This window comes from Microcebus murinus, chromosome 7, assembly GCF_040939455.1.
Source record: "Microcebus murinus isolate Inina chromosome 7, M.murinus_Inina_mat1.0, whole genome shotgun sequence".
Lineage (NCBI taxonomy): Eukaryota > Metazoa > Chordata > Mammalia > Primates > Cheirogaleidae > Microcebus > Microcebus murinus.
This window is the reverse complement of record NC_134110.1, coordinates 18,538,722-18,565,856: the sequence shown is the minus strand read 5'-3', so window position 1 is coordinate 18,565,856 and position 27,135 is coordinate 18,538,722. Positions and strand designations below refer to the sequence as shown.

At 47.3% G+C, this 27,135-nt stretch overlaps 1 protein-coding gene across 7 annotated transcripts in view; it reads left to right on the top strand.

The window, feature by feature from the left end:
• Positions 1 to 27,135, top strand: part of APBA2 (amyloid beta precursor protein binding family A member 2) — a 217,462-nt gene that overhangs the window by 149,847 nt on the left and 40,480 nt on the right. For all 7 annotated transcript variants that reach the window (XM_012764602.2, XM_012764605.2, XM_012764600.2 and 4 more), the window contains exons 3-5: positions 7,755 to 8,747; positions 24,452 to 24,532; positions 25,571 to 25,607. In XM_012764602.2, the coding sequence (XP_012620056.1) occupies positions 7,794 to 8,747; positions 24,452 to 24,532; positions 25,571 to 25,607 (1,072 nt within the window). In that variant the 5' untranslated portion in view covers positions 7,755 to 7,793. The remainder of the gene's footprint in view (positions 1 to 7,754; positions 8,748 to 24,451; positions 24,533 to 25,570; positions 25,608 to 27,135) is intronic.

Below are 27,135 nucleotides of genomic sequence, written 5' to 3'. Positions count from 1 at the left end.
TATAGACATTAAAATGATACTTCGGGAGAGTTTTTATTGCTTATCATTTTATGGTAAAAGAAAAGAGAAAAACATGAATCTGTGTTTATAGTACATCTCAGCCATTTAAAAGAGAGGCATAGAAAAAAGACTAGAAAGAAATATACCACAAAACTGCAGTGGCTATCTGTGTGCGGGCAGAACAGCTTTAAGGGGATGTCCATTCTTCTTTGTATTCCCTATTAAAAATACACAGCAAAACAGACTGTCATCCTCATCGGCGAGGAGCAGTGTGCCTTCAGAAGCAGTCAACTATTGAGTACAGAAATCTGCCCACATCAGTTTTAACAAACGATGTGCTAGGTTAGTCACATCTCCGGCTCTCTCCCAAGGTGGAGAGTGAAGCTCTTCCCACCCTCCTACAGGGCAGCTGTCCCCGAAGAAGAGTTGTATTCCCAGAAGGAGTATGCAGTCAAAGTAATTGCCAGACATTGCCTGCAAGTTTGCAGAGCCTGGTAGCTGGCAGGCTGGGTTTGGCAGCTGGGTGGAACCTTCCTTTAGGCACGAAACAGCTTCCTGAAAAAGTTGTTTGTCAGTAGAAGTGTTGTAAATGGAATCCTTTCTTATCAGGCTGCAAACTGCTTCCGTGCAAAAGGCAATGTGTTAGGTCCTTGCAGGAGTACACTTTGATTGAACTAGATTAGGTATTATAAATTCAGTAGAAGAACTATTTCTTTTAAAGAAGCACCCAATTCTACTCACTCTTTCGCCCACCTTTGCTTCTCACCTCCCCTTGGCCACACCCCATCTTCCTGGTCCTGAAATTGTCTTCTAGTCTCTGAACAGCCCCGTTCTGCTAGGCCACTCACCTTTGCCCCTGCTTGAAGAAGTTGGTGAGGCTTTTTCTCCCTCCCCAACCTCAGGGAGGAAGAAGGCTCAGAATGTGGTGGGCCTGGGCATCTAGGGAAGGGCCTGGTCTCTGTTGACAAGGAGGTTGAATCCGTTCCATAGGCAGTGGGAAGTCACCAGAGTGCAAGCGTCTATTTGGAGCAGAGTTTTCAAGTGCAGTCTTCAGGCCTCCAACATCAGAACCACCTGCAGCGCCAGGTCCGGCCTTTGGCCCACCTCTTCTGAATCTTGGGCCACGAACCTGCATACTTCCCGAGGTGGGCCTCGTGCCCCTTGAAATGAGCGAAACACTGCATTGGGAGAGTAACTCTTGGCTTTCCAAAAGTATTCTCCCCTTTCTGCAGTCCCACCAAGATGCAGCCGTATCCCATTGCAGAGATGCACTTTGTGTACACAGCCAGGGTCACTGTCACTGGACTGCAGCCACTCCCATCCACCTGTGCTGGCAGAGTTCCCTGTTCCCATCTAAGACCTACACCTACAAGCCTCCTCTCCCTTAACATTTCATTTAAAGCCTTCCGTCACTCCCTGCAGGAGTGTTTATGGCGTTCAGGCCTACACTGGGTACTCTCTTATTTAACCCACTTCAAGCCCTGCAGGCAGGTACTGTCATTTCCAATCTCCCAAGGAGGGAAGGACATTCCTTCATTAAATAACTTGCCCGGGGCCTCACAGTAAACAGAAGAGGAATTTAAACAAGGACCTTCAGTCTTCATCTATAACGGGAGGGCTCTTTCTCTTATACCAAAAGTGCCCCAGTAGGTTAACTGTAATTCTGCCGAATCTTTGAAGATGTGGCTGCCTTCCTAGGTGGATGCTATGGCTTCCTTTCCCTTTGTATCCACAGGAAAGAAAACTATATCAAAAGGCTTGTGGTGTCAAACTCTAGAAAAGAGCTGTCTTTAGCCAGCAGCCAGCATTGTAGTTAATGGAGAAAAAACAGGATCATTAACAGTGCCCTGCTGAGCCATACATATGGCAGCCTGAGGCAAAAGGAAAAATCAATAATACCAATCCTGTCTTTATTTAAAATTTTGATATTTTGTTCATTGTGGATTTTTTGGCATGAATTACAGTTTTTTCAAAAGCATTGCATTGGAATATTATTTGTTTTGATTTTTGCGTTTTTTTGGTGCCTCACTTGTCTCCCCTTAGTCCAGCCCTGGTAAAGTAAACATATTCCGCATTGAAATGAGGACTAAGTCAACTCTTGGGTGTGCAAGGCAGGGCAGTCAGACGAGGTGACCACATGCCGGAAAGGAGAGACAAAGTGGCGACTACTAAAAGGGGGCACCATTTACATTATCAACTAAAAACTATTAAGATTTTAAAATAGTCCAGTAAGATGTATTTTTACAAGATCAGTATGGTTTGTTTTCTATATACCAACAACCACCAGGTAAATATATAAGGGGAGAGAAAATCCATTCTCAACAGCCACAAAAATAATATACCTAAGAATAAACTTAATATTGGATGTCTACAGCTGTGAAGAAAACAGCAAAGCTGTTGAGAGACATTGAAGACTTAAACAAATAGGGAGTTATTTCTTGGGTGAAATTGGGTAAAAAGACCCAATGTTATGATTATGAAAAATTTCCCCAAAGTAATTTATAAGTTAAGGCTATGCCCCTAAATTTCAATGGAATATTGGGGAAACTTGGACCCGATAGCTCTTAAGTTCATTTGGGAGAATAAATGTGAAAATAGCTGGGGATGATCTAAAAATAAGAATAATTTGGGAGAGCTCGGCTTACCTAGTGTTAAAAGATACTCTAACGTCTAAGTAGTTAAAACGGTGTGGTTCTGTTGCTGGGTGGATAGAAATGGTTTAGACTGGGAAGTCCAGGAACAGATCTAAGTTTATATGAGAATTTAGCATATGACATATAGAGTGATCAGCCATCCCAGTTTGTCTGGGACCAAGGGATTTCCTGGGACATAGGACTTTTAGTGTTAAAACAAGATGATTGGTCACCCTAAGGCATGAAAAAAAGGATACTTTATTCAGTAAAGGGTTTTGAAATATCTAGGTAAGGTAGTGGTGCCCAAACTTTGCTGTATATTGGAATCACTTGGGGAGTCTTTATAACAACTGATGCCTGACTCCTACCTGAGACAAACCAGTCTCTTAGGTTTGAAGTTGCACCAGGATTTTTAATGGGTAGCAGAGTTTGGGCTATTCTGGAGAAAACTAAGCTGCTTCCTACCTTGTATTTGCATACTTTTCAGATGAGTTAAATATTTAAATGTAAAGAATAAAGAATTCCAGGTAGTGGCTAGATTTGCTTGCTTTAAAGGTAGATATTTGGCCCCTCCCATAGGAAGTCTGGAACCACTGGACCTGGGAGCAGGTGCAGAAAATCATCCCCACGCCCCTCTGCTGTATCTAATAATGCCCAGCAATCTGCCACTTGCTGAGAGACCTGCAGTGGTGTCATAGGGGCTTTTTTGTCACCAACAGGAGCAAAGAAAAGTCACATGCCACATCTTGCTAAAAACTGAATTAGCATTTTGGAAGGTCAAGTGGAGGAACTAATTTATACCACACAGAAAAAATAGGATAAAATGGGTGATATGAGTGTAAAGTTAAGTGATTTGGAGGACAAATCCCAGAGGTGTTTCAGAAGGAGAAAAAGGCTGTGAGGGAGAGAAATAAAAAAGAAATAGCAGGAAGGTTCTTGTAGCTAAAGTAAGATGTGGGACTTGATCTGGAAAGAAATCGCAGAATGAATCTTGTATAAAGTTAATGAAAAAAGACCCACATCCACACATATACTCATGGAATTTCTGAACTCTGAGTGGATGGAAAAACATACAAGCTTCTAGATTTTGTACCAAGGTAAATAGAATCAGATTAGTACTAAACTGCATATCTATAGGCTGTATGCTAGAAGGCAATGGAACAGTGTTGGCAGACTATGGCAAATAAGACTGCAATCCGAGAATCTTATACCCAGCAAAGATTCTCTATGTGAAACCAGAGCATAAAAAGGATTAGCTCTGGCTGGGCGTGGTGGCTCATGCCTGTAATCCTAGCACTTTGGGAGGCCGAGGCGGGCGGATTGCTCAAGGTCAGGAGTTTGAAACCAGCCTGAGCGAGACCCCATCTCTACCAAAAATAGAAATAAATTAATTGACCAACTAAAAATATGTATACAAAAAATTAGCCGGGCATGGTGGTGCATGCCTGTAGTCCCAGCTACTCGGGAGGCTGAGGCAGGAGGATCGCTGAGCCCCGGAGATTGAGGTTGCTGTGAGCCAGGCTGACGCCACGGCACTCACTCTAGCCTGGGCAACAAAGTGAGACTCTGTCTCAAAAAAGAAAAAAAAAAAAAAAAGGATTAGCTCCTAACCAAACAACAATGACTGTAACAATTATTCTAAAGAAATAAAAATGAAATTGCAACAAATACTTCAAGAAAAAGAAATATAAAATGTATAGGAAGCAGTGGTCAGTTATGAATTAAGTTATTTTAGTCCAAATTATATGGTTGCTGGTAGTGTCATATGCCTGGAATAAATTCTTCTAAATCATCTGAAAGCTTAGAGAGAGAACTGGACATGCTGGTAGAAAAAAACTGGTTCTGTTCTAATTCTGCTACAATATCCTAAGTGTTTTGGTTTTTAAAAGCTTGGATAATGAATTAATAGGATTGAGACTATTTCATTTTACTGTAACATGTGCATGTTAGTCCTTATGTCATATAGTGCCCTAGAGGGTGTTTTGTATAGGTTTGGGTATACATATGCCTATGTGCATGTTACAGGTTTTTATCACCCAAATGACAGAGAATTTGAAGATAAGATAGTAAGAGGTACTGTGTATTTTAGTTTGCTCTCTAACAATGATGTGAGTACCTGCGGTGTTCACGGCTTGGCATCGGAGCCTGGGGAGATGCAGGGATTCTATAGAAATGGTGCCACCCCACTCTCCAAATAGGAGTTACGTGCTCATGTGTCAGTTAGGCACCATTTGCCCTCCACCATCCTGACAGTCAAGACATGGAAGTCTGGTTTTGTGTTAGCCATTGCACTCAGCACACACTTCTGGGTGACCATTTGAGTAATGCTGTTAATGTGCTCAAAAGAGTGTGGTTGCTAAGTTCCACATATCACTCCTACAACCTGTCCCTTGCGGTCGGCTGTCTTCTGTGAACATAAGAAATCTGTTGTGAAGTCATGTATGGTCTTTGAGGCAGTGTCCTATGGTTACCAATGTCTTAGTGAATGCCCATCCCCTTGTTTTTTCCTGGGAACAGCTCTTTGGAATTGTCCTGCCAGTTTTAGGGTTTGGGGATGGGCTGGCAGACCTACTGGGTCCTTTTCAGTGGCAGTTTTCCTGGAGTGGGACATCCTTGTAGTCTGTGGGCTGCTCTGGGGAGGCACTGGGACCCTCTCAGCATTCCAGCAATGCTACTGCAACAAAGCCGTTCGTGCGCCCCCTGCAGACAATGGTCAGCACCACTTCCTTAGACGACAAGCGTCCTTGGAGTGGATTCACGCATTGGAAGCAGGTGGCTCCATCAGTAATTGTGCTCACACTCTGAGTGTCTTGACTGGAGGGAATAATTATCTCCTCAGTTTTTAATTTTTATTTTTAATTGTTTTTTAATTTCAGCATATTTCGGGGGTACAAATATTTAGGTTACATATATTGCCTTTGCCCCACCTGAGTCAGAGCTTCAAGCATGTCCATCCCCCAGACGGTGCAACCTTCTCAGTTCTTTTGAGAACATTTGTAATGCTGTGACTGTGACCATCTGGTAAACTCAGTCTCATAACAAGATGTGTTTTGGGCACCACTGCAAGCAAGGTGCTGTGCGTGGAGCTCTGGGGGACATGGAATGTGAAAGGCCTTTAGCTTATGGGCTGTGCTAAAGAGGGGAGATGGAAGAAAGAGGATGCACAGCAAAGCAAGCTCAGAGTCTGGGCAGTGACTGCCGGGTCACCGACAGCTGCTCTGTGTCTTCACTCCGAGTCCCATATGACCCCGTAGCTCCCACCACCTAAGCACTCACTGAGCCAATTCTCCTCTCTCTTCTCCACTGCTTTAGTTGAAGTCCTCTTCTCTTTTTCTTTTCTTTTTTTTTTAAACTGCAGTAAAATAGACATAACATAAAATTTATTATTTTAAACATTTTAAGCATGCAAACTCTCATTGCTTAAGTGGGCTACTGGGATAAGGTTTTTAAAATAAATGAACTACAATGCAACAAAAAAGCATGTGTGAATGTAAATGTGCAATTTAAAGAATAAAACAAACACTTGGGGGAACCACTCAGCCTTAGGAATAGAGCATGAGCCAAGCTTTTGAATGCCCTGCTGCTAGCCCCTGGCTTCTCCTGGAGGATGGAGTAGTTTTGTCACAGCCTTCTCTTCCTCCAGCCTCTGTCCCCTCACTGGGCCCAGAGAGGTGGGGTTCACAGAGAAATCTTGTGCTGAAAATCATCCTCTGACTCTGCAGATGTCTTGGTCTGTTTTCTGTTGCTGTAACAGAATACCTGAGATTAGGTAATTTATAAACAACAGAGATTTATTTCTCATAGTTCTGGAGGCTGGGAAGTCCAAGATCAAGGTGCTGGCATCTGGTGAGGGCCTTCTTGCTACATCGTCCTGTGGTAGAAGGCGAGAGGGTGAGAGGGAGCAAGAGAGAGAGCGAGAGAGAGAGAAAGAGAGAGAGAGAATTAGAGAGGGCTGGACTCGTTCTTATAACAACCCCCCCCCCCAGGTAACAGCATTAACCCTTTGCACTCACTTGCTTTTTCTCGATTCCTTTATTCTACTCAGGATTTAATTTCTTAAATACCCCAGATTTTACAAAGTGCGGCAGTAGAATAAAAAACTGGAGTTTCTTTTCATATAAACTTATTTATTTGGATTTTTAATATTTCAAATGATTGATACATTCAAAGATTAATTTTAATCTCTATAATTTTTGCTAATTGTGTCGAGTCACACTGGACATCCGAGTGCAAAGGGTTAATTCATTCATGAGGTCAGAACCCTCATGACCCAATCACCTGTTAAAGATCCCACCTCTCAACATTGTTGCATTAGGAATTAAGTCTCCAACACATGAACTTTAGGGGACACATTCAGACCGTATCAGTGTGGCTTGGGGGATAAAGTGCAGAGTCCTGGGCAGTGGGTCCAGGCCCTCTCCCAGTTGGGCCCTCAGGATGCCTGTGATACCCCCTCACCATGGTGGCACCACACTGCTCACCTGCAGGCTGTGGCCACACCCTGTGCTCCTCTTCTCCCCTTAGCCACATGGCACAGTCCTCCCTCCTGAGCCCTCATGCCCGTGTCGCTGGGGACTTGCATTGAGCTTCTCTGCACATTACTCAGACTAGACAGTTCCTGCAAATCTGGTCCCTCCAAGTCTGTAGGGGAGAAGGGCCCCGGGTGGTCTTCGGGGAGCCACCGATTCAGACAGGGAAGAGTTAACGCCCCTCCTCATGAATCCTCGTTTTCTTCCTGAGAGCAAATGACCTAATGTTATGACCATTTGTCTGGGTTGCCTGGGCTACCCACACCGGCCAGCATGTCACACAAGTCGGGAATGAGCCGGCGAGTCCGGGAAAGAGGCAGGTGTCCTAGCAAATTGTCGGTGCCTCCCTTGCCTCATTTTCCTGGAGCTCTGAGTGCCCCCTTTCTCTTTGGCATGGATGCACGTTGTTTCCGACGGATGAGTTGGACGTGGTGGATTTGAATGTCACATTATTTGAACAGATGTGCATTCACATTGCTCTGAGCAAACGGGGTAGGGGGCGCTCCCGTGGCAGTGGAGTGGCCCCTCGTGTGTCTCAGGCTGTTCATGTTCGTGGGGTTCTCACTGTGCTTTCCAATGTCCCTCCCCGCAGCGCTGCCTCCAGGTGGTGATGGCCGCGTGAGTGCCCGCCATGGCCCACCGGAAGCGTCAGAGTGCAGCGAGCGGCATGTTGGACCACAGGGTGAGGCCGGGCCCCGTGCCCCACAGCCAGGAGCCTGAGAGCGAGGACACCGAGCTGCCCCTGGAGGCATACGTGCCCAAGGACCTGGAGCTGGCCGCCCTGCGGCCGGAGAGCCCGACGCCCGAGGAGCAGGAGTGCCACAACCACAGCCCCGACGGGGACTCCAGCTCCGACTATGTGAACAACACCTCCGAGGAGGAGGACTACGATGAGGGCCTGCCCGAGGAGGAGGAGGGCATCACCTACTATATCCGCTACTGCCCCGAGGATGACAGTTACCTGGAGGGCATGGACTGCAACGGGGAGGAGTACCTGGCCCACGGCGTACACCCCGTGGACACCGACGAGTGCCAGGAGGCGGTGGAGGAGTGGACGGACTCGGCAGGCCCACACCCCCACGGCCACGGGTCTGAAGGCAGCCAGGACTACCCTGACGACCACCTGCCCATGCCGGAGGACGAGCCCCCTGTCCTGGAGGCCCATGACCAGGAAGAAGGCAGCCACTACTGTCCCAGCAAAGAGGGCTACCAGGACTACTATCCCCCGGAGGCCAACGGGAACTCGGGTGGTGCCTCCCCCTACCGCCTGAGGTGCGGGGATGGGGACCTGGAGGACCAGGAGGAGGACATCGACCAGATTGTGGCCGAGATCAAGATGAGCCTGAGTATGACCAGCATCACCAGCGCGAGCGAGGCCAGCCCCGAGCACGGGCCCGAGCCAGGGGCCGAGGACTCCACGGAGGCCTGCCTGCCTGGCGAGGCCAGCTGCGGCCCCAGCAGGCACGAGGCGAGGCCCAAGTCCCTGAACCTCCCTCCTGAGGCCAAGCACCCCGGAGACCCCCAGAGAGGCTTCAAGACCAAGACCAGGACCCCAGAGGAGAGGCCAAAGTGGTCCCAAGAGCAGGTAGGACTCTGACTGTCCCCAGGAAAGGGGCCGGAGGGGGCTGAGAGGAAGGGACATTCTGGTGTAACCCCTGCAGATGCTGAAGCCAAGGTGATGGGAGGGATGGGTGCCTGACAGTTCAAAAGGTGAGCTGAGTTTGTCATTGCTCAGTTATACAGCATGTTGCTTGGATGTTCTGACTTCTCTTAAGCTCACCCCACAGATATAGGAGTAAATCCAGTGAAGTCTCATTGAGGGCTAATTGACAACTGACACCCCGCCAAAAGACACCCCCATTCCCTCCCCAGAAGAGATCCAGTTCCTCACCCGCTGCCCTGGATCTGCTCATGGTGAGGGATCCCCAGGTGGTCTACTCAGGTCGGCAGGACGTGGGGACACTGGTGTTCATGCACTGCTGCAGCCAGGGGCGAGATGGCCCAGTGCCACAGACAGTAGCCTGAGTGCATTTCACAGTGGCCATTGGATCTGAATGACATGTGTCTAAAAGCCTGGGGATCTTGGCCTGATGGGCAATTAGCTGTGAATACTATTTTGAAAATAATTATTTGAAAGTTTGATAAAATCATGGAGAAGAAGTGAATGTTAATGGGGGCAGTGGATGTAAGCATAACTATACTTTCTTTTAATTGGAGCAAAGTAAGTGTGTATTCTAATAAACACATTTGAAAAGCTGCCTTTCAAAAAAAGAAAAGAAACCCTCCATGAGTATATAAAGAAGATGTGATTATTGGGCTTGTGTAAAGGAACTTCTATTTGATCAATTATGTAGACTGCTTTCATATTTTTTAAAGCCTTAATTATTTTTTTTCCCCAAAAGAGTTCATGAGTTTGAATATTTATTATCTATATACTGAGAGCTTGCGTTTGGAATATAAATCATATTGACTTGCTGTTAGATTTCCAGTGCTTGTGTTTGGATGCCTTTTGTTTTCTCTGAAGAGTATTAAGTGTCAGTTGACTTTGCTTTGGGGGTGTTCCTGTCATTCACAGCCATTCTGCCTTCACTGGGGGCCGTGGGGGGTCCAGAAACTGCCACTGTACCAACGGATGCTGCGGGAGCTCGCCCAGAGGGTGGGCCGCCCTGGCCCTGGCCCTGGGCTCCAGGCCAAAGCACCTCCCTCTTTCTTCAGTCTGTGGCAGGGCCTGGGCTCGTCCCCCAACAATGGCGATGGCGCCGTAGGGATTGATGTGGGCTGCACAGGATGCATGGCATGCTGCCTCTTGTGACAAATAGCATCCCTGGCCATGTTCTTGTCGAAGAAAACTATCTTTAGAGCCTGGTGGGGAGTGAGCAAGACCTGATGTTCTGCTGCTTTTGTGCCCCACACTAACCAGATCCTAATTTGAATAAAAACCCACAGACCTTTGGGTTGCAGAGCTGGGAGGTGAATGAGTGGGAAGGGTGAATGATTGCATGGGTGGTATTTGCCACCCGTGGGGAGTGGGAGGAAGTCCTGGACCATTGTGGAGGGCCAGGAGGAGGTCTGTTCTTTGAGAAGAAGCTTTGAATGGAAAAGCAAGTAGCTTTTCTCCCTAGGGAGGGTATGTTCTGGAAGCAAATGCTCTTATTTAAGCTGGTTAATGATTAGATAGCATTTTTGGCTTCATTCATTCATTCACAAATTAATTTCATCAAGGGGAGAGCCTGGAAGTTCCCAGCTCAGGGCTGACAATGACCCTGAGGCCTTGGGTCCTGAGTGCTCTTTCTGAGGACTCTATAGGCCAAGGTCTTCCTGTCCTATAGATCTGAGTAGCCTGTTCTGGATGAGGAACTCTTTAAAATTTAACCAAAAGGAGCCACTGGCAATAGAAATCATCTTGGAAGCAATGTTCTATATGAAGGATGTGCACTATAAAATTTGATAATGGTTTGCTGGAAATCACTACCTGTTTTCCTAAAAGCAATCCCTACTCTCCCCAGCTACAGCCAGACTTGTCAGGAGCCAACAAAGGCCTGGCCTCAAACAGGTGCACAGGGTGCCTGTGTGTCCGAGCCCACCTCTCTGTTCCCAGTGCTGTCTGCATCTTACCTATAGTTGAGGCTGTGGTTAAAAAAAAAAATCTGAGTGGAGAAGTGGGCAATGCTGGCCACCTGGATGCTTTAGACTGTTTTAAAGTGTGGTCCATGGCCACACAGCACTGGCATCTCTGGGGAGCCCCACCCCAGAACTTCTGAATCCCAATCTGCATTTCATCAAGACACCACATGTGGGTTGGAGGGGCAATGCTCTAGAAGATTTTGGTTGGAGGAAAACATCAAATAGCATTCCTTACTCTATTCATTTTAAAGCTGGAAAAGGTATGTCCCAGATACTTTTAAGAGTAGTGAATAACATTTATTTAGTCAATGCGTGGGTGACAGTAGTGCACTAGAGTTAGAAAAAATGGGAATATGAAAAATGCATCCTCCATGATCCCCCTACCACCCTGACAGGTGAGCTGTTTTCATTTCTCTGTGCTCCTTTCAGACTGTAGCACGGAGCATAAATAGTGTGTGTAGCTGTCATCATACCCCACATGTGACTTTGTCATTCGGCTTTTAAAATCTGATGACGTATTATAAACGTTTCTCCATGTTGCCATATAATTTTCATGATTATTTTTACTGACCTTTAAATGTTCCGTTTGGGCGCTGTGCCATGTAATTTAGTTGTCTGTAAATACTCTGCCATTGTGCGTGTAGGCTGTGGGTGGCCTTTTCTCTTATAAGTAAAGCTGGCATAGACGTCTTTGTACAAGTCATGTTTTCCTTCCCTTGGTTTATTACCTGGGGATAAATTCCCATGTTGTACATCAACACTGACCCTTTCCCCACGATTATCTTGTCTAACTGTTTCTCTTCTGTGAATGTCTGATTCATGCCCTTTATCTTTTGGGGTTTCGATGCTTTTTCATATTTCATAGGAGCACTTTATAAACTACAGGTGTTACTTTTTCTGCAGATGTTTTCTTCAGTACATTTTCTTTTGATTTTCCATCATATTATTTTGATCATCCCTGCAGTGGTTTCAAGATGTTGATGACTCATCCGTCACCCTTCCACCTCCTTGGGTACTGAGGGATTTAAGTGGATGGTCCCTTCTTCCCAAACTGGATGGATGAACTCACAGAGGATGTTGCTTTAGTCTGGCTGACATGAAAAATGAGTTGCTCCATGTGCCAGGAGTGGGAATGTGTGGCCCGGGGGCGCCACGCATTCTGAAAGGCTCCAGCCTGCAGGTGGCCCTCCCATGTGTGCTACTCTGATGAAACCAGGGGGTCTGCGTTGGGGGAGGATGGGATGTGGGAGACACAAAGAAGATGGGGACCAGAGAAGATCTATGTATACTTTTTACTAAAAAAAAAAAAAGTTCTCTCAAAGTAATGCAACATCAACCCAAAATGGCAATGATAGAAAGGTTGTCACCATCAGGACCTTTGGCTTTTGCAGACGTAACATTTCTTGTCATTTGTGGAAAGTCCCTGGGTGACAGTGGAGGTGGCAGCAGCATTGGTGGTGACTGCCAGTACCCTGCCAAGGGCAGCAGGAGAATAACCTCAGTAAATCCTAGAACCACCCGAGGAGATGGGACGAGACGGCTGAGATACATCCCTCACTCATGAACGGCCTGTGTTACGCCAGAACTCGTGCCTCTAGCCACTGCATCATGCAGCCCTTGAGGAGCCTCTAGAAGAGGTCATGCCTGGTTCTGTGCAGTCTGCACCTGAGTCTCCCTGCTCAAGAGTGAGCTAGCGTGGGTAAACTGTGTGGTACCCTGGATGGCGGTGGTCTCTTCTGTTCTGTTGCCTGTTTAACAGGCTTAGTGTTACTGATCTCTGGTCCCCATTTTCTTTGTGTCTCCCACATCCCATCCTCCCCCAACACAGACCTCCTGGTTTCATCAGAGTAGCACACATGGGAGGGCTACAGTGAAGTGACGAGTAGACACCAAGGCTTCTGGCTTATAAAATTGTCCCAGTCTTGGGTGCTGTCATGTTCTGACTTCACCAGGGCTCAGGCCATAGATCAAACAAGTTAAGTGGAGATTATCCTTGTGGCATTCTTCTTAATTTTATTGAGCTTTGTTGACATGAAATATTGATTTTTTTCCCTGTGCAACAATTAAAGAATATATGGGTTAGGTCCAGCCAGGCTCATGTTGAGTGCACTGGTAGAACTGGCATTTGTACCCCACCTTTGTGGCCCTCTGCCATCTGGCAGTGAGCATGGAGGGAGGGCCCCAGCTGGGCACCCACTGCTTGGCTCAGCCCCACAGCTCCAGGGATGAGCTTTGTGGACCTGGCATGTCCTTGTGTATGTCCCTTGAAGAGAGTGGTTTGCTGCTCAGTGCTTCCCACTGGGCAGCTCATCCTCACTCCTGGGGGGACATTGTAAGAGCACGTTTGTCCAGCACCGAAGATCTTAAGTCTGTGGTCTCATGAGGGTCTGACTTGGTGGCGACTGGACTGATGGTTTTAGAGTCCACCTCCCCCAGCCCGTGACCTTGTGACATCTATCAGGAGATAGGCCACCCTGAAAAAGTCTCTTCTGCCTGAAATTCTCCCTTTAGCAACTGATGCCTTTGGATCATGGAGATTTCTGGGGCTGCGGGCATTCTCTGTCCAGGACCTCAGTGACCATCGAGTCAGAGCTGTTTGATTTACACAAGTGTGTGAAACAGCTCTATGTCTTGGGACAGCAAACCAAATACATGTTTTCATTATTTAGGGCTTTCATGATTTCTGTTTATCGCTGACCCAGCCAGTGCTTTTCTAGAAAGAACCCTCTGACGATAGAAAAAAGGGAAAATCAATACATTGTAGCCAACTTAATACAACAGTGAAAGTGAGGTGGGATAGAGAGGGCCCTGAGGCCAGGTGGAGCGTGCAATTGTCCATCACCGCTCATTGCAGAGACGCTTTGGCTGTGACTTGGCATTCAAGTCAGGCTCACTTTTCCAAGGCCCTTTTGAGATTGCAGTAGGAATGCTGGCGACACATAGGGGGAGGGGGTGCTGAGTGCACAGGTGACCTTGGCCTGCCCCCCGGGGGAGGCAGTGGCACCGTGTGTTCCGAGCTGGGGCCTCACACCTGTTCCCCATTTGGCCGCCTATGAGGCAAGTATTATACCTGCTTTATGGCGGAGGCCTGAGGGAGGAGTCCGTGGGGTTGTTGAAGGCCAGGCGCCCTCCCTCTGTTGGCATGCAGGGGGCAGCAGGTGTGCACAGGAGGTCGTCCTGCACAGGGGGCTTTGGTGCTTGCCCTGTGTCCGAGCCTGCCTCGCCCACAGGAGGGACAGAGCTGGAGAAACAGCCTGCAGGTGGTGCTGAGGACCAGGGTTTGGGGGTTGGGGGCTGGAGCATCGGGACGTGGCCTGGGCAGGGGAAGGTCCTCACCAGCCTCCACGCCTCAGTGGAATACAGTTTGCCTTTTCCTTCCTGCAGCCCTGCCCCTGGATTCTGTAGCCCTCCCTCCCGCTGCCCACCTGTGGCAGAGGCGTCACACCCAGCGCTCCTGCCTCTGTACACGGGAGGCTGCATGGGATGGTCCCCCTGTCTCCTGTGCTGAGCTGCTTCCTACTATCCTCCCCTCCCTGCACCATGGCAGGGTGGCCACTGCACCTACTGTTGTTAATTCCCAGGACTGCCTTGCAAAACAAAACCCTGCAGGTGCGTGTTGACGTGGGCAGCCCCCTGCTTGCTCTGCTTGAGCCTCCTAGCTCCAGTCCTCGGGGCCCATTTGCCGAGTCAGCACAGCCGCCTTGTGAATTTTATGAAGGTTTTTGATGACATATCACCAGAGGTGGCCGTTGTTGTCACAGAGCAGTTTATTTGGCAGGACTGGAATTGCTTACAGTGCTTTTAAAATCTAGTTAAAACCAGGGTTTCTAAAACACTGTTTTTGTTGCCTGGGGAAGATCATGCAAAGCCCTTCTGCTAACGGTGATCTAGAAAATGCCGCCTCCCCCAGTCCTTGGCTACATCGCAGAGTGCATTGGTTGAGAATATCCAAGCCACAGCCAGGAGGCCTGGGTCCCACCCTACCGCGGCAGCTCCAGGCTTCGGGACATTCTGGATACATGGCTGGCATCGACGACTGCCCATCTCCCAGGGCTGGTTGAGGGGGAGTTGATCTGGGTCAGTGGGTGGAAGGTGAGGAGCATGCAGTGCCACCCTGATGATGATGTTTTTTAAGTCCAGGGAAACCTCTTTTCGGTCTGGGGAGGCTGTTGGGTGAGACCTGGCACACAGTTGGGTACAGGCCATGCAGGGCAGGGCTGGAGACTCCAGTGGCTTGGATGGTGGCCCTGTCCTCAGGAGTGACACAAAGGAGAGGTGAGCCCAGCTTGTGAGGCAGGACGAGAGGAGGACCAGAGCTGGCTGGGGCCACACTGGAGCCAGTGGGAGTGGGGGCTGCTCCCAAGGAGCCTTCACTCTCTCCCCTGTCTGCAGGCCGCTTCTGAATGTGGCCTCTCCCCTCCTGGGGGTTTCCCCCATGCCATTTTGGTTGCATCCTCAGCCTCTGTCTTCTCCAGAGTCCCAGATTTGGGGGACACAGCTCCAAGGATTGCCTTGATTTTACCACACCCAATTTCTAACAGGAAGTTAACTGAGAACTCCACACACTCTTGCTTCTGGACAGAGAAACTGGGCTCGGGACCACTCTTCCCTCACTAACTGCAAATTCTGGGGCTCTCTTAACCATGGCGCCTTCTCCCCGGTTTCCACCCGTAACTCCTGTCCCCCACCAGGCTGCTTCCGGTTTCCTGTGCTGGCTAACTCTGCAGTCCCTCCTCCGTAGCCCATGCAAACTGTGCCTGAGATGCTGAAGGCACTGGGGGTGCTAAGGTGAAAGCAGCTAGAGGGAGATGCCCCAAACCCCTGTTCAGGTGGGCTGGGTGCTCAGGAGAGGTGCCCACCCTCAGCCTATGAGTTCCAGGCAGCTTTGGGGATGGGCTCAGAGCAGGTGACAAGCAGAGGGGCTCTGGGCTTTCGAGAGGGCACTGGGAAGATGACTGACTAGGCGGAGCTGAACATGGAGGTGCATGGGTACCCTCAGCATGGAGTGGGGCTCGAATTGTGATGGGGCCATGAGCCCCAAAAGAAGACAAGGGGAAGGTGAAGGACCTGGGTTGGGGATTGTGATGAGAGAGGGACAGAGGGGGCCACTGGGGGAAGGTAGGGGAGCCAGGGGCATAGTAGCTGAGGGGCAGGGTCATCAGGAAGGCCAAATGCAGCAGGGCATTTAGGGGAGATCTTGCTGGGAAAGAGAGAACCCAGCTGTGGCCACTGAGGTCCCCTGAGCCTGAGCAGCTGTGGTAGATGGGAGGGCAGAGGGTCACCCTCAGATGGAAGGGGTAGATGGGCAGTGTCTGTAGGGATGTGCAGGGAGGGACTTGAGAAGGTGCCAGCAGACAGAGTGCTCACCATGTGTGCGTGATGGTGACTCGAATTGCACTAATTTGCCTGTGGTGTGTCCAGGGAAGATTGTGGGGAATGTGAGAGGTGGGTATGGGACCAGAGCTGGTCCACATGCATCTGCTCCTAGAGACCCTGTGCCTCCCATCCTCGGGCCCCTGTGGCACCTGACACCGTGCCTCACATGTACCAGGGGCTCAAGAGACATCCAGCTGACAAAACTGGTTAGTCTGTGACATTCCCCAGGATGTGCAGGGCTCCAGGCAAGAATTTTTAGAAACATCTGTTCAAAAAGAAAGACCCCATCTCTGAACACACAGAAATGCTTAATGTCACACATGGTGTGCTCGACCGAGATGTGACAGCGTGGTGATGGCAGTCATAGGGTTTTCACCCCAAAGCATTCAGATTGCAGCCAATGCTAATCAGTTGCTAAAAAAAGATACGAGGTTATGGTAATAAGGGGCCTAACCAAGAATAACTCCTAATCCCACATCAGATACTATCAGAGACAGCTCAGGAAAACCAAGCACAGCTCAGACAGGTGGAGAAAGGAGGTGTGGCATGGAGTCCCTTGGGCTGATGGCCTCCAGAACCACCAAGTCCACATCTGTCAGTTGATTCCACAGTCAGCCTTCACAGAAAAGAAGCTGGTCTCTCTCCAGCTGAGAGCAAGCCAAGGCATAAATGAAGCTGAAAGGTGCTTGCACCTGGACTTACGAGAAGCTTGTTGTCCGGATCCTCCTGTCTGCTCCTGGTCCGTTAAAGAGACACGAGACCTGGGTGCTGACTTGCTGCCAGGTCTGCCCCATGGGTGGGTGCAGCCAGCTGTGCAGGCCAGGGAGCTCGTCAGGTGGGAGGGATGCTGCTGTTTGGGGAAGTGTTACCCATTCTCTGTCTTCTCTCCTCAGTCAGCCCTCCTCTCCTTTGGCCCACACACTGGCATGTGGCCTCTGATTCTGCCTCTGGGACCTGTCTGCCCACTCTCATTACTGATGCAGCCCTGCCCCTGCCCCAGCGTTTCTCACTCAGCCTTTGGGTCCCTCCCAGGGTGCCTCTTGCTGCATTGTCACGTTGTATCTGCAAATCATGGGAGATATTGTGAAGAGGAATTGCTGTCCAAGGTTTCTCTTGCTTAATATTTCACTAATACTTAATCTCAGCCCCCCTTGTGAACTGCAAGAAGAAGGAAACAGAATGAATTAATCGAAGAGATTCCAACACCTAAAATATGGGCAGTTGGGCCCATATTTGGAGATCACGGCTGGGTAATTTTTTCAGATATTTATGGGAAGATCGTTTGTTCCCTAAACCACAGTCATAGTGATAAAGTACAAAAGGAGAGTCTAAGGAAGGAAACTGTGGCACATGCTACCACATAGAAGAGCCCTGAGGACATTATGCTAAGTGAAATAAACCAGCCGCAAAAGGACAGATACTTATATGAGGTCCCTAGAGTAGTCAAATTCATATCTTTCTACAGAAAGTAGAATGGTGGGTGCCAGGGGCTGGGGGTGGGGGAATGGGGAGTTGGTGTTTTACTGGCAAAGAGTTTTGGTTTGAGAAGGTGAAAAAGTTCTGGAGATGATGGTGGTGATGGTTGTGAACGTCCTTGATGCCCCTGAGCGGTACATATACAGATGGTTAAGATGATAAATTTTGTGTCTTGTGTTTGTACTACAATAAAAGAAATAAAAGGAAAGGCTTTTGACCCATTAACTGGCTTGAGTCAATTTGGATCATCTAAAACCAAGTTGAGCCAGTCTGAACCCATGGAGCCAGTATCACACAAACAGGCAAAAACATTTGTGGCCAGTGCAGACTAGCTTGGTGTAGTCACAGTAGGGACGAGCCGATGGCACCACCCATTCGGTTCTGTGGAGTTGGAGTCTTTGGGAGGTTTCAGGAGGATATTCAAGACTAAAATGAGCTGTGAGTAATAATAGAGCCACGTCCTGAGAGGGAAGGGTGGCTTCCTTTCTCCCTCAGGTCTTGTCCCGTATTGGACATGGTCCCACCTTGGCAGGAGTGGAAGGGACAAAAGATGATTAAGCAGGTTGGGGCTGTTTACATGGATCAGATACGCTGCTGACTTGTAGTAAAGGTCATACCTTGTAGGTATCACTGAAATAAACATGTATTATTAAAGTCACCATTAAAATAATATCCAATTCTGCTACTCTCCTTTTCTACAAGTTTAAACAAACCAAATATCCTATTTTGTGTATATTCATAGAAGTTGGATGGGTAGATTTAGTGGAAGATAATTGGATCATTGGTATCATCTTTATATATTATCTGGCAAAACTTGTGTTTTGAATTATGTCTCATAGGACTTGGTTTTAGCCTTAGGTAGTTCCATTGAGACTAAACTCAGTTGTTTTTTATTTAGGACTGATCATATTACCCAAAACTGGACTTCTTATATCATGAGAACAAAGATCTGGCCGACACGGACTGGTGGAAGTTAAATACTGTAGAAAATGCCCCCTGGAAATCAAAGTCTGATATTGACTTAGTATTGGTCATTTAATTTCCATTTGGCTTGGACACCATCGTTTCATTCACTTTCAGATGTCAAGCTATTTTCTTAGAATGTGTGCAGGGCTGAAGGCCAAGTGTGGGGGCTGCGGGGGGAATACAGAAGAGGTCGTGGGTCAGGCCTCCCAGAGAACCGCAGCCTTGAACCTCCAATAAAGCTAAGCAATTGCTTTGTAGCCCCAGTAGCTTGCTGTCATTAAATTCTACGTACACAGGGCTTCTTGCCTTTAAATTAGCAGGTTGGAAAAATTGCAGGTGTTTGCAGCGAACTTGTAGAACCTGGGGCAGATGCTGGCCGCTAAGTGACAGTTTTAGAAAGGGTTGGTGTAGATTTTCTCATTTGAGAATTAAGCAAAACCAGATGGAATATTCCTGAGTTCTGCAGCACTGGTAGCTTTGAGCCATGGAACTCCTGCCTTCCCCACAAGTGGACCCAGTGTGGCACCTGGTATGTGAGGCAGGTGACCAGAGAGGAGAGTGTCTGTGGTTGATGGGCAGCTGCCACTGCAACCCTGACAGCCCATCCCCTCCCTGGGCCATCTCGCACTTTGCCTGTGCCCGGGTCACCGGAGCGTTAGTCCTGTACAGGCTGGTGGGCGACCTTCATGCACGGGCATGGTGCTCAGCTGAAGTGGCTCTTATGGTGAAGGCAGCGTGTTTTAGGTCCTTAGAGGGCTCTCGGTACTCTTGTTCCCCCACTATTTTAAACTGTAATAGTACACACATGATATAAAATTTACCATTTTAGCCATTTTAAAGTGTATAATTCGGTGGCATTTAGTAGAATGTTGTGCAGCCACCTCCACTATCTAGTTCCAGAACATTTTCATCATCTCCGAAGGAGACCCTGTACTCATTAAGCAGTCATTTCCCATTCCCCCCTCACCACCAGCCCCAGGCAGTGACGGCTCTGTTTCCTCTCTCTGTGGAGTTGCCTATTCCAGTTATTTCTGTTCAGCTTATTTTACCTAGCATGGTATTTTCAGGGTTCATCCATGTTATAACATGTGTCAGGACTTCGTTACTTTTCATGGCTGAATTATGCCACTAAATGGATATACCACGTTTTATTTATTCACTCATCCGTTGACAGACATTGGGTTGTTCTTATCTTTTGACTAATGTGAATAGTGATGCTATGAATGTGCGGGTACAGGTTTTTGTGTAGACACTTGTTTTCAGCTCTTTGGGGCATATAGCTAGGAGTGGGGTTGCCAGGTCATGTGGCTATTTAATGTTTACCTTTTTAAAAAAAGGAACTTAAAATGTTTTCCACTGGGACAGAACATTTTACATTCCCACCAGCAATCCATGAGAGTTCAGGAAAAAAAATTTAACAATTCTGTTTCCTTGGTGGTTCAGTCTCTGGGCTCATCCGTTTAGCTCCTCTGGCACAGGAACTGCTTTTGTTCACATGTGTATTTGCTTATACCCTGGCTTGTCCCACAGAGGCTCTGAGGCCAGAAAGATCACTGGGTGCTGTCTCCATGTTACACCGTCCCAGGTCAGGGTCTTTGTTGCATGCATCTTCCTGTCCTCAATGAGAGGTGCCATGCACAGTGCAGGACATAACACAGGCACTTGCTCAGCACTGGCCACGTCGACCCAGCTTTGGACAGTATTTAACAAAGCATCAAAATACAGAGGCAAGGCTGGGTGCAGGTGCTCATGCCTGTAGTCCCAGAACTTTGGAAGGCCAAAGTGGGAGGATTGCTCAAGGTCAAAAGTTTAAAACCAGCCTGGGCAGCATAGCAAGGCCCAGTCTCTACAAAAAAATAAAAAATAAATTAGCATGGTGGCATGCACCTGTAGTCCCAGCTATTTAGGAGGCTGAATCAGGAGGATAGCCTGAGCACAGGAGTTTGAGGCTGTAGTGAGCTATGATGATGCCGCTGTACTCCAGCTTAGGTGGCAGAGTGAGACCCTATCACTAAAAATTAAAAAAAAATGCAGAGGTGAGTTTAGAAAAAAGTATGATTCTGCTCTGAAATGCTGGGTTGGGCACTCCCATCTGCTTCCTGCCCTTTACCTGGCTCTGTAGAAAAGACAGTGAACGATAATGTAGTAGACATGTCCAGGTGTGCCCGGTGGTCAGAGGTGGAGGAGAGATTTCAGCAGACCAGGTGCAGAGAACAAAGTCAGGCCCAAGTGTGCTACATGGGACTTCAGTGGCGGTAGCAGCTTTTCGGCGCTCCACGGAGCCCCCAGATTTAGCAAATAACAATGCAGGGTGCCCAGCCAAATTTGAATTTGGCACAGGTATAAAATTTTGATTTTACAAGATGAAAAATATTATAGATAGATGGTTGTGATAATCACACAAAATTATGAATGTATTTAATAACACTGAACTATACACTTAAAATGGTTAAGATGGTAAATTTTATGTTTATGTGTATTTTACCACAATAAAAAGTTGAAAAAAACATTTATTTCAGATAGACAGTGGGTCATGTGGTCATTCAGCCTTTACCATTTTTAGGAACTGCAAATGTTTTCCACGGTTACAGAACATTTTTTTTTACATTCCTATCAGCAACGCACAAGGGTTTTAGTTTTTTAGTCGAATCATGTCCCATGAAATATCTGGACATCGAGGTGCAAGAGGGACACTCCCTTCCTCCCTTCCATTCACAGCCTGCCTCAGAGATTTTAAAATACAGACTGGCTGGTTTTCCCAGTGTGTCTTGTCATGATACTTCTAAGCCACAGATCTGCTTTGAAAAGATACGATCTCCCCCATGGGAGTAACTACGGCAAGAATAAATACTTTATCCAAGCTCCTGTTCTCCTCAAGATAAATATCACAGGAGTGACCTGAATTGTAAGGAGGAATGGGAGAAAAAGAACAATACCGTAATTTTTTCTGAGCCACGTATATGTCAGGGGATGGATTCGAGGGCTTTTGAAAGAAGATGTCCACGTGGCTGAGTTAGACCTTCTATCTGACCCCAGAGGTTTCTGCTCTCAGCTCATCCCTGCTTGGAGCTCTTGTTGTGTGGTGGGTCTCCGCTGACCCCCGGAGCTGGTTGGAGGAAGAAATCTTTGTTGGAATATCAGATGACTGAGGATGACAGACTTTTTTAAAAACAGAGAATAGGAAGTGATTCCCAGAGAAAGCTGTCACCAAGCTGAGCCATTCATCAGCCCTGGGATTTCATGTTTGAGGTAAAAGTATTGTAGACCCGTGGGAAGACTGCGGCTCGCCTAGCTCTGAGCTAATGGTCTCTGTCCCTAACTGGAGCTCCTAACACACTTGTGATTCAGGAGAGCGCTCGGAAATGTTATGCCTTTATTACAGATGGCGTGAGCTGAGTGGGTGTGCGCTAGTTTGATGATGTTTCATCCAAAGCAATGTGGGTTATATTGCTGTATTTTCAGTTTAATCAGGCAGACAAAATCAGAATTGACATTTTAAAAATCCAAGCTTTAGTTTCACCAACTGGAGCCAAGATATTTATTAGAATGATTTATTCACATTAGTATATTTTTATTACAGGCATTTATCTCTGCCCTGAGCAGCTGTCCCTGGGTCTCGACGTGTTGAGACCAGCATGTGCCACGCCATACTTTAATTTGCTGTCATCCAAGCTCCATGGGAGGTTCCCCACCACATGAGCCTATGTCACCTCACCTGCTTTACCCACTGCCCTCTGAGTGGATGGCTGGCACGGCTTCAGCCCATGGCATTGAGAACGCCCCGCCGTAGTTAACTTAGTGAGGGATGGGACCCTGCTCCCTCTGTTGGCTGTGGAGGCTTGAGGAACCCTGGCCAGCATCATATGTTGAGTGAGGTGTGGCTGGTGGCTCTAGATACAACAGGATTTAAATAAGTACATTTTAAGGATGCCTGGAGCCCCAAATCCACATGGACCTTGAAGCACGTGAATTTCAGATGCTGCCAACCTCCCCTTCCCTCCCCCAGATGGAAATTGGAGCAGCAGATGGGCTCTCCCAGGGAGAAGCATCACAAGCCCACCCTCCTGCCTCTTTGCAAAACAACCTGGCTGTTTGGTGCGAGACGTGGTTGTCATGGTGATGAGTGGACATCTGCTTGGGAGGGAGTTCGAGGAAAGGCTGACGTGGAGGAAAGGGTCACACCTAGAGAAGACCTTATGTTGCCCATGGACACCTCACACTGTGGCCCCGCACCTGGGAGTCCCGCAGGTGGGGGGCAGGGGTGCTGACATCAGCCTGTGCCCCGCTCCCCTGCTGAGCCACAGGCCCTGGCCTGAAGGTGCACAAAGGCACAATGGCTGACCCAGACCTAACCCATGGGGCCCCACATTGCTACCCCACCCCCCGACATATCTGACAGCCTTCTGAGAAGCTGTCGCCCTACATCTGTGGCCTTCCCTCTGCCTGAAAACTTAGATCCCACCCCAGCTGTAACATTTGTAGAACAGATGTAGTTAACCCAGTTTCATTTGTCAGTGGGTCTGTTTGTTTCCTTGAGGTTTTTCTGGAGACGACTAGTGCCCATTCAGCAACTAGAGGCAGGACAGGCCTTCAGGAAGCCAAGTCCACATGGGACAGCCACTGTACTTGAGAGCTTTCAAACAAGAGGGTAAAATACTGGCATGCACTAAGGGCACCTTGAGACAGGTCTCCTCAAAGGAGCTGTCTGTGGGGACGTCCCAAATTAGATTTGTATGCGAGGAGGATGTGAATAGCATTTGAGGTGAGCTGTCCTTGTTGCATCCTTTGGGAGCTTTTTCCTGGTGTCCCTTGGCCATAGCAGGAAGAGCAGAGCCAGGGTGGACTGGGGTACTTTCTTTAAGAGAAGATTTAAGACCTGTACTTGGGGCATTTTATTTTTTGTAGTGGTAGATTGGCTAATTTGCGTTTATTCTCATGCAAGAATTTGAGTTTTTTAAAAAATATGGTTTTTAACTTTTGGGCTGTTTTAGTGGGAATGTAAAATGGTACTACCCCTGTGGAACATAGTATGGAGGCTCCTCAAAAATTAAAAATAGAATTACTATGTGATCCAGTGATTTTACTTCTAGGTATATTCCCAAAGGAAGCGAAACAAAGACTCAAACAGATATTTGCACACCCCTGTTCATAACAACATTATTCACAGTAGCCAAAAGGTGGAAGCAACCCAAGTGTCTGTTGATGGATGAATGGCTAAACAATATGTGGTCTATACACACAGTGGAATATTACCTAGCCCTGAAAAGGGAGGAGACTCTGATGCGCACTTCAATATGGATGAAACTTGCAGACACTTTGCTAAATGAGATAAGCCAGTCACAAAAGAACAAATACTGTGTGACTCTGCTTATATGAGATCCCTAGAATAGTGAATTCACAGAGACGGAAAGTAGAGTGGTGGTTGCCAGGGGCTGGGGGAGGGGGGAATGGGGAGTGATTGTTTCATGGGACAGAGTTTTAGTTTGGGAGGATGAAAAATTTCTCGAGACAGGATGGTGGTGATGGTTGCACAACAGTGTCAGTGTACTTAGTGCCACTGAACTGCACACTTACAAAGCGTTCAAATGGCGAACATTATGTTATATGCGTTTTACTCCAGTTAAAATAATAACACTTAAAAATGATTTAAAGAAACTTCTTTAGAAGTATGAAAGTATGCATATGAACTGTATAAGAGTTTAAGATAATTAAATATGTATGCATGATACACACATCTACACATACACATAATTTCACCAAATTGTATCACATTACATATTCAGTTTTTGTGTCTGGGTTTATTTCTCTAATATATAAAAACACAGTCTTTACCTTCCCGGTTTGCAGGTTTGCAATGGTTTGGAGCAGCCAAGGAAGCAGCAGCGCTCTGATCTCAATGGACCTGTTGACAATAACAACATCCCGGAGGTAATTATCTCCAAGGATGGGCGTTCTGGGCTGGGGTCCTAATGTTGCAGCCACCTGCCCCATTGTGTTCTGCTCACTCTGTCCATAATATTCTTGTCCCATCTAGTGCCAGGGGGAGAAGGGGTCCGGTTCAAGCCAAATTGGTGTCAGTGTGTGGGGAGGCGGTGGGGGAACTCTGGCCTAGTGGGAGGGAGGAAAGGGCCTTTCCTGCTGATTCAGGACCCGACCATGGCGTGTTCATTGGTGTTTCCTAGTTTGATAGAAGGTCATTCTACGCCATTGTCTGATAACCATGTTCTAAACCATGGCTTCTCCACAGTGACACCACTGACATTCTGGCCTAGATAATTCTCTGTTTTGGGGACTGTCCTGTGCACTGTAGGATGCTGAGCAGCATTCTGACCTCTACCCACTAGAGGCCAGTAACAACTGTCCACCACCACCACCACTAAGTTGTGAAAACCAAAAATGTCTCCAGACATTGCCAGATATCCTCTTGGGAGCAAAAATTATCCCAGTTGAGAACCACTGTTCTAAGCCAACAACATGGTTTAAAAAGCAATCCCATTTAAACTTACACTGCCATGATGGAGGCTATTACGATGAGGACTTAAGCAAATTATTTTCCCTCTCTGGGTAACATAGTTTAGATGAGATTTATAACTGTGATGATTATGGCCACCCATGGAATGGTGTCCAGTCTCCTTATGTCTTGCCTTCAAACATATACCCAGGTTGTTCTCATGCCCACATGTTGGAGACCCACTGGGTTGGATGGTCTTTAGACTCCCTTCTAGCCATGACGTGCTAATCTGAGGGTCCCTAAATTTTAGATGGGGGTCTTTTAGGCCCCTCCCAAAGGTCATGTTGCCTGCATGAGACTGGTTTGCTACCTGGAGCTGACTTCTTGGGAATAACAGCCACTCATGGAGTTAGCTTTTCTCATTATGGTACACATCTTAGCCCTTCTTAGCCTACATCTTACAGACCATCTACTTACAAAGGGTATGTGTTTTATTTTTTCATATTTCCTAACAGACAAAGAAGGTGGCATCATTTCCATCATTTGTGGCTGGTAAGTGACTTTGAATTTTATCTCTCAGGGGGTAGTTGCATTTGTCAAAACAAATGATGCTTTTACTTTTTACTTTCTCCTGCAAAGCTTGTTTAGCAAACACACCTTCCAGCAAGGTGCCCGGGCACTGTGTATTGTCTGAGTGCCGCAAAGACCTACTTAGTGGGGAGGGGAGGTCCAGCTGATTTGCCTGCTTTGATATAAGGAACAGTAGGCCATCTCATTTAATTACAGCCTTGCTAATTGCATTGTAGATGACACTGATGACTGAATGAATAGATTGAAATGTGTCTGTATAAGCAGCTCATTATAGTTACCATTTTGATCGGGGTGGATATAATGGCATTCAAATTCAGGCTGTTGTTCCTTTTTTAGACCCTTCATTTCCCTTCACCCTCCCATCTATTTTGAGGAGGTTAATAGTGCATTTCAACATTCAACAAAGAACAAAACTGATCGATCTGCTCTGTGTCACAGAACAGGTGTGTGGGGAGCGCACCTGCTTGGCTGTTGACAGAGCCGACTTTGTAAGTCTGCAGTGCATCAGGTGACCTCACTGGGGCCCTTTAGGAGGTACTATGGGTTGCTTCTAGTGCTCCAGTATCCCGGTAAAGAGCCTCTTGAGTAGGATTTTTCTCTTTGCCAGGAGGAGGTTTCCTGCCCCTGTTAATGTGTTATAATAAACAATGCAAATTTTATTAATTCTTTCAATAAACTGGTAATTAATTCTTATAAATATTTTGGGGAGCAAGTTAATTTATTCTTCTCAAATAAATGACTTTAAACCTTTTCTACTCTGCTCCTCTTTTTTAATAATGAATTGAAGCCTGGGAAACTGAAGCTTCCAAATTCTCCTTTAAGGGACGAGTTTGAACCAGGCTAAACCAGGTCCAACTTGGTTAAAATGGATTAACCTGCTCAAACCAATTTCGGCTGTTGTAACCGGATTACTATTGTTCAAATTGGATGAAAACCTGTTTTAAACTGTCAGAACTAATATTAGACAATTCAGATAGACTTGGCTCCCTTTTGACCAATTCAAATAGGCTCAAATGGGTTTTATCCAGCAGTTTACATGTGGTTTTAGGATGTTTTAGCTGGTTCAAACTGACTTAAACTGGTGATCAGGTCACAGCAGGTTATGATTCCAGCCCAGCTGGCTAGTTGTAGTTTTCTAGGACCTAATGATTGGCAGGAAGAGAATATCCCCACCCCCATTCCTAGAAATAGGATTTGATTAGGTTCCTGATTTATAGGAGGCAGTGTCTCCTAGGCAGGGGTGGATGCAGCTCATCTCTGCACCATTTTTCTTGGCAGTCAGAGGCTGGGTGGGGAGGTGCCAGTCACAGTATTCCAGTGAAGTAGGGTCTTACGGATCTAAGAAGCTCACTTTTCATCGGCTCATGGCATGGTGTCATCCAGACAGAACTGTTGAGCTGTCTGGGAGGGTGATTCGGACAGTAAACTCCCCTAGCTCCTGAACCAATCTCATATCTGTGGGTGCAGGCAGCAAGGGATGGGGAAACAG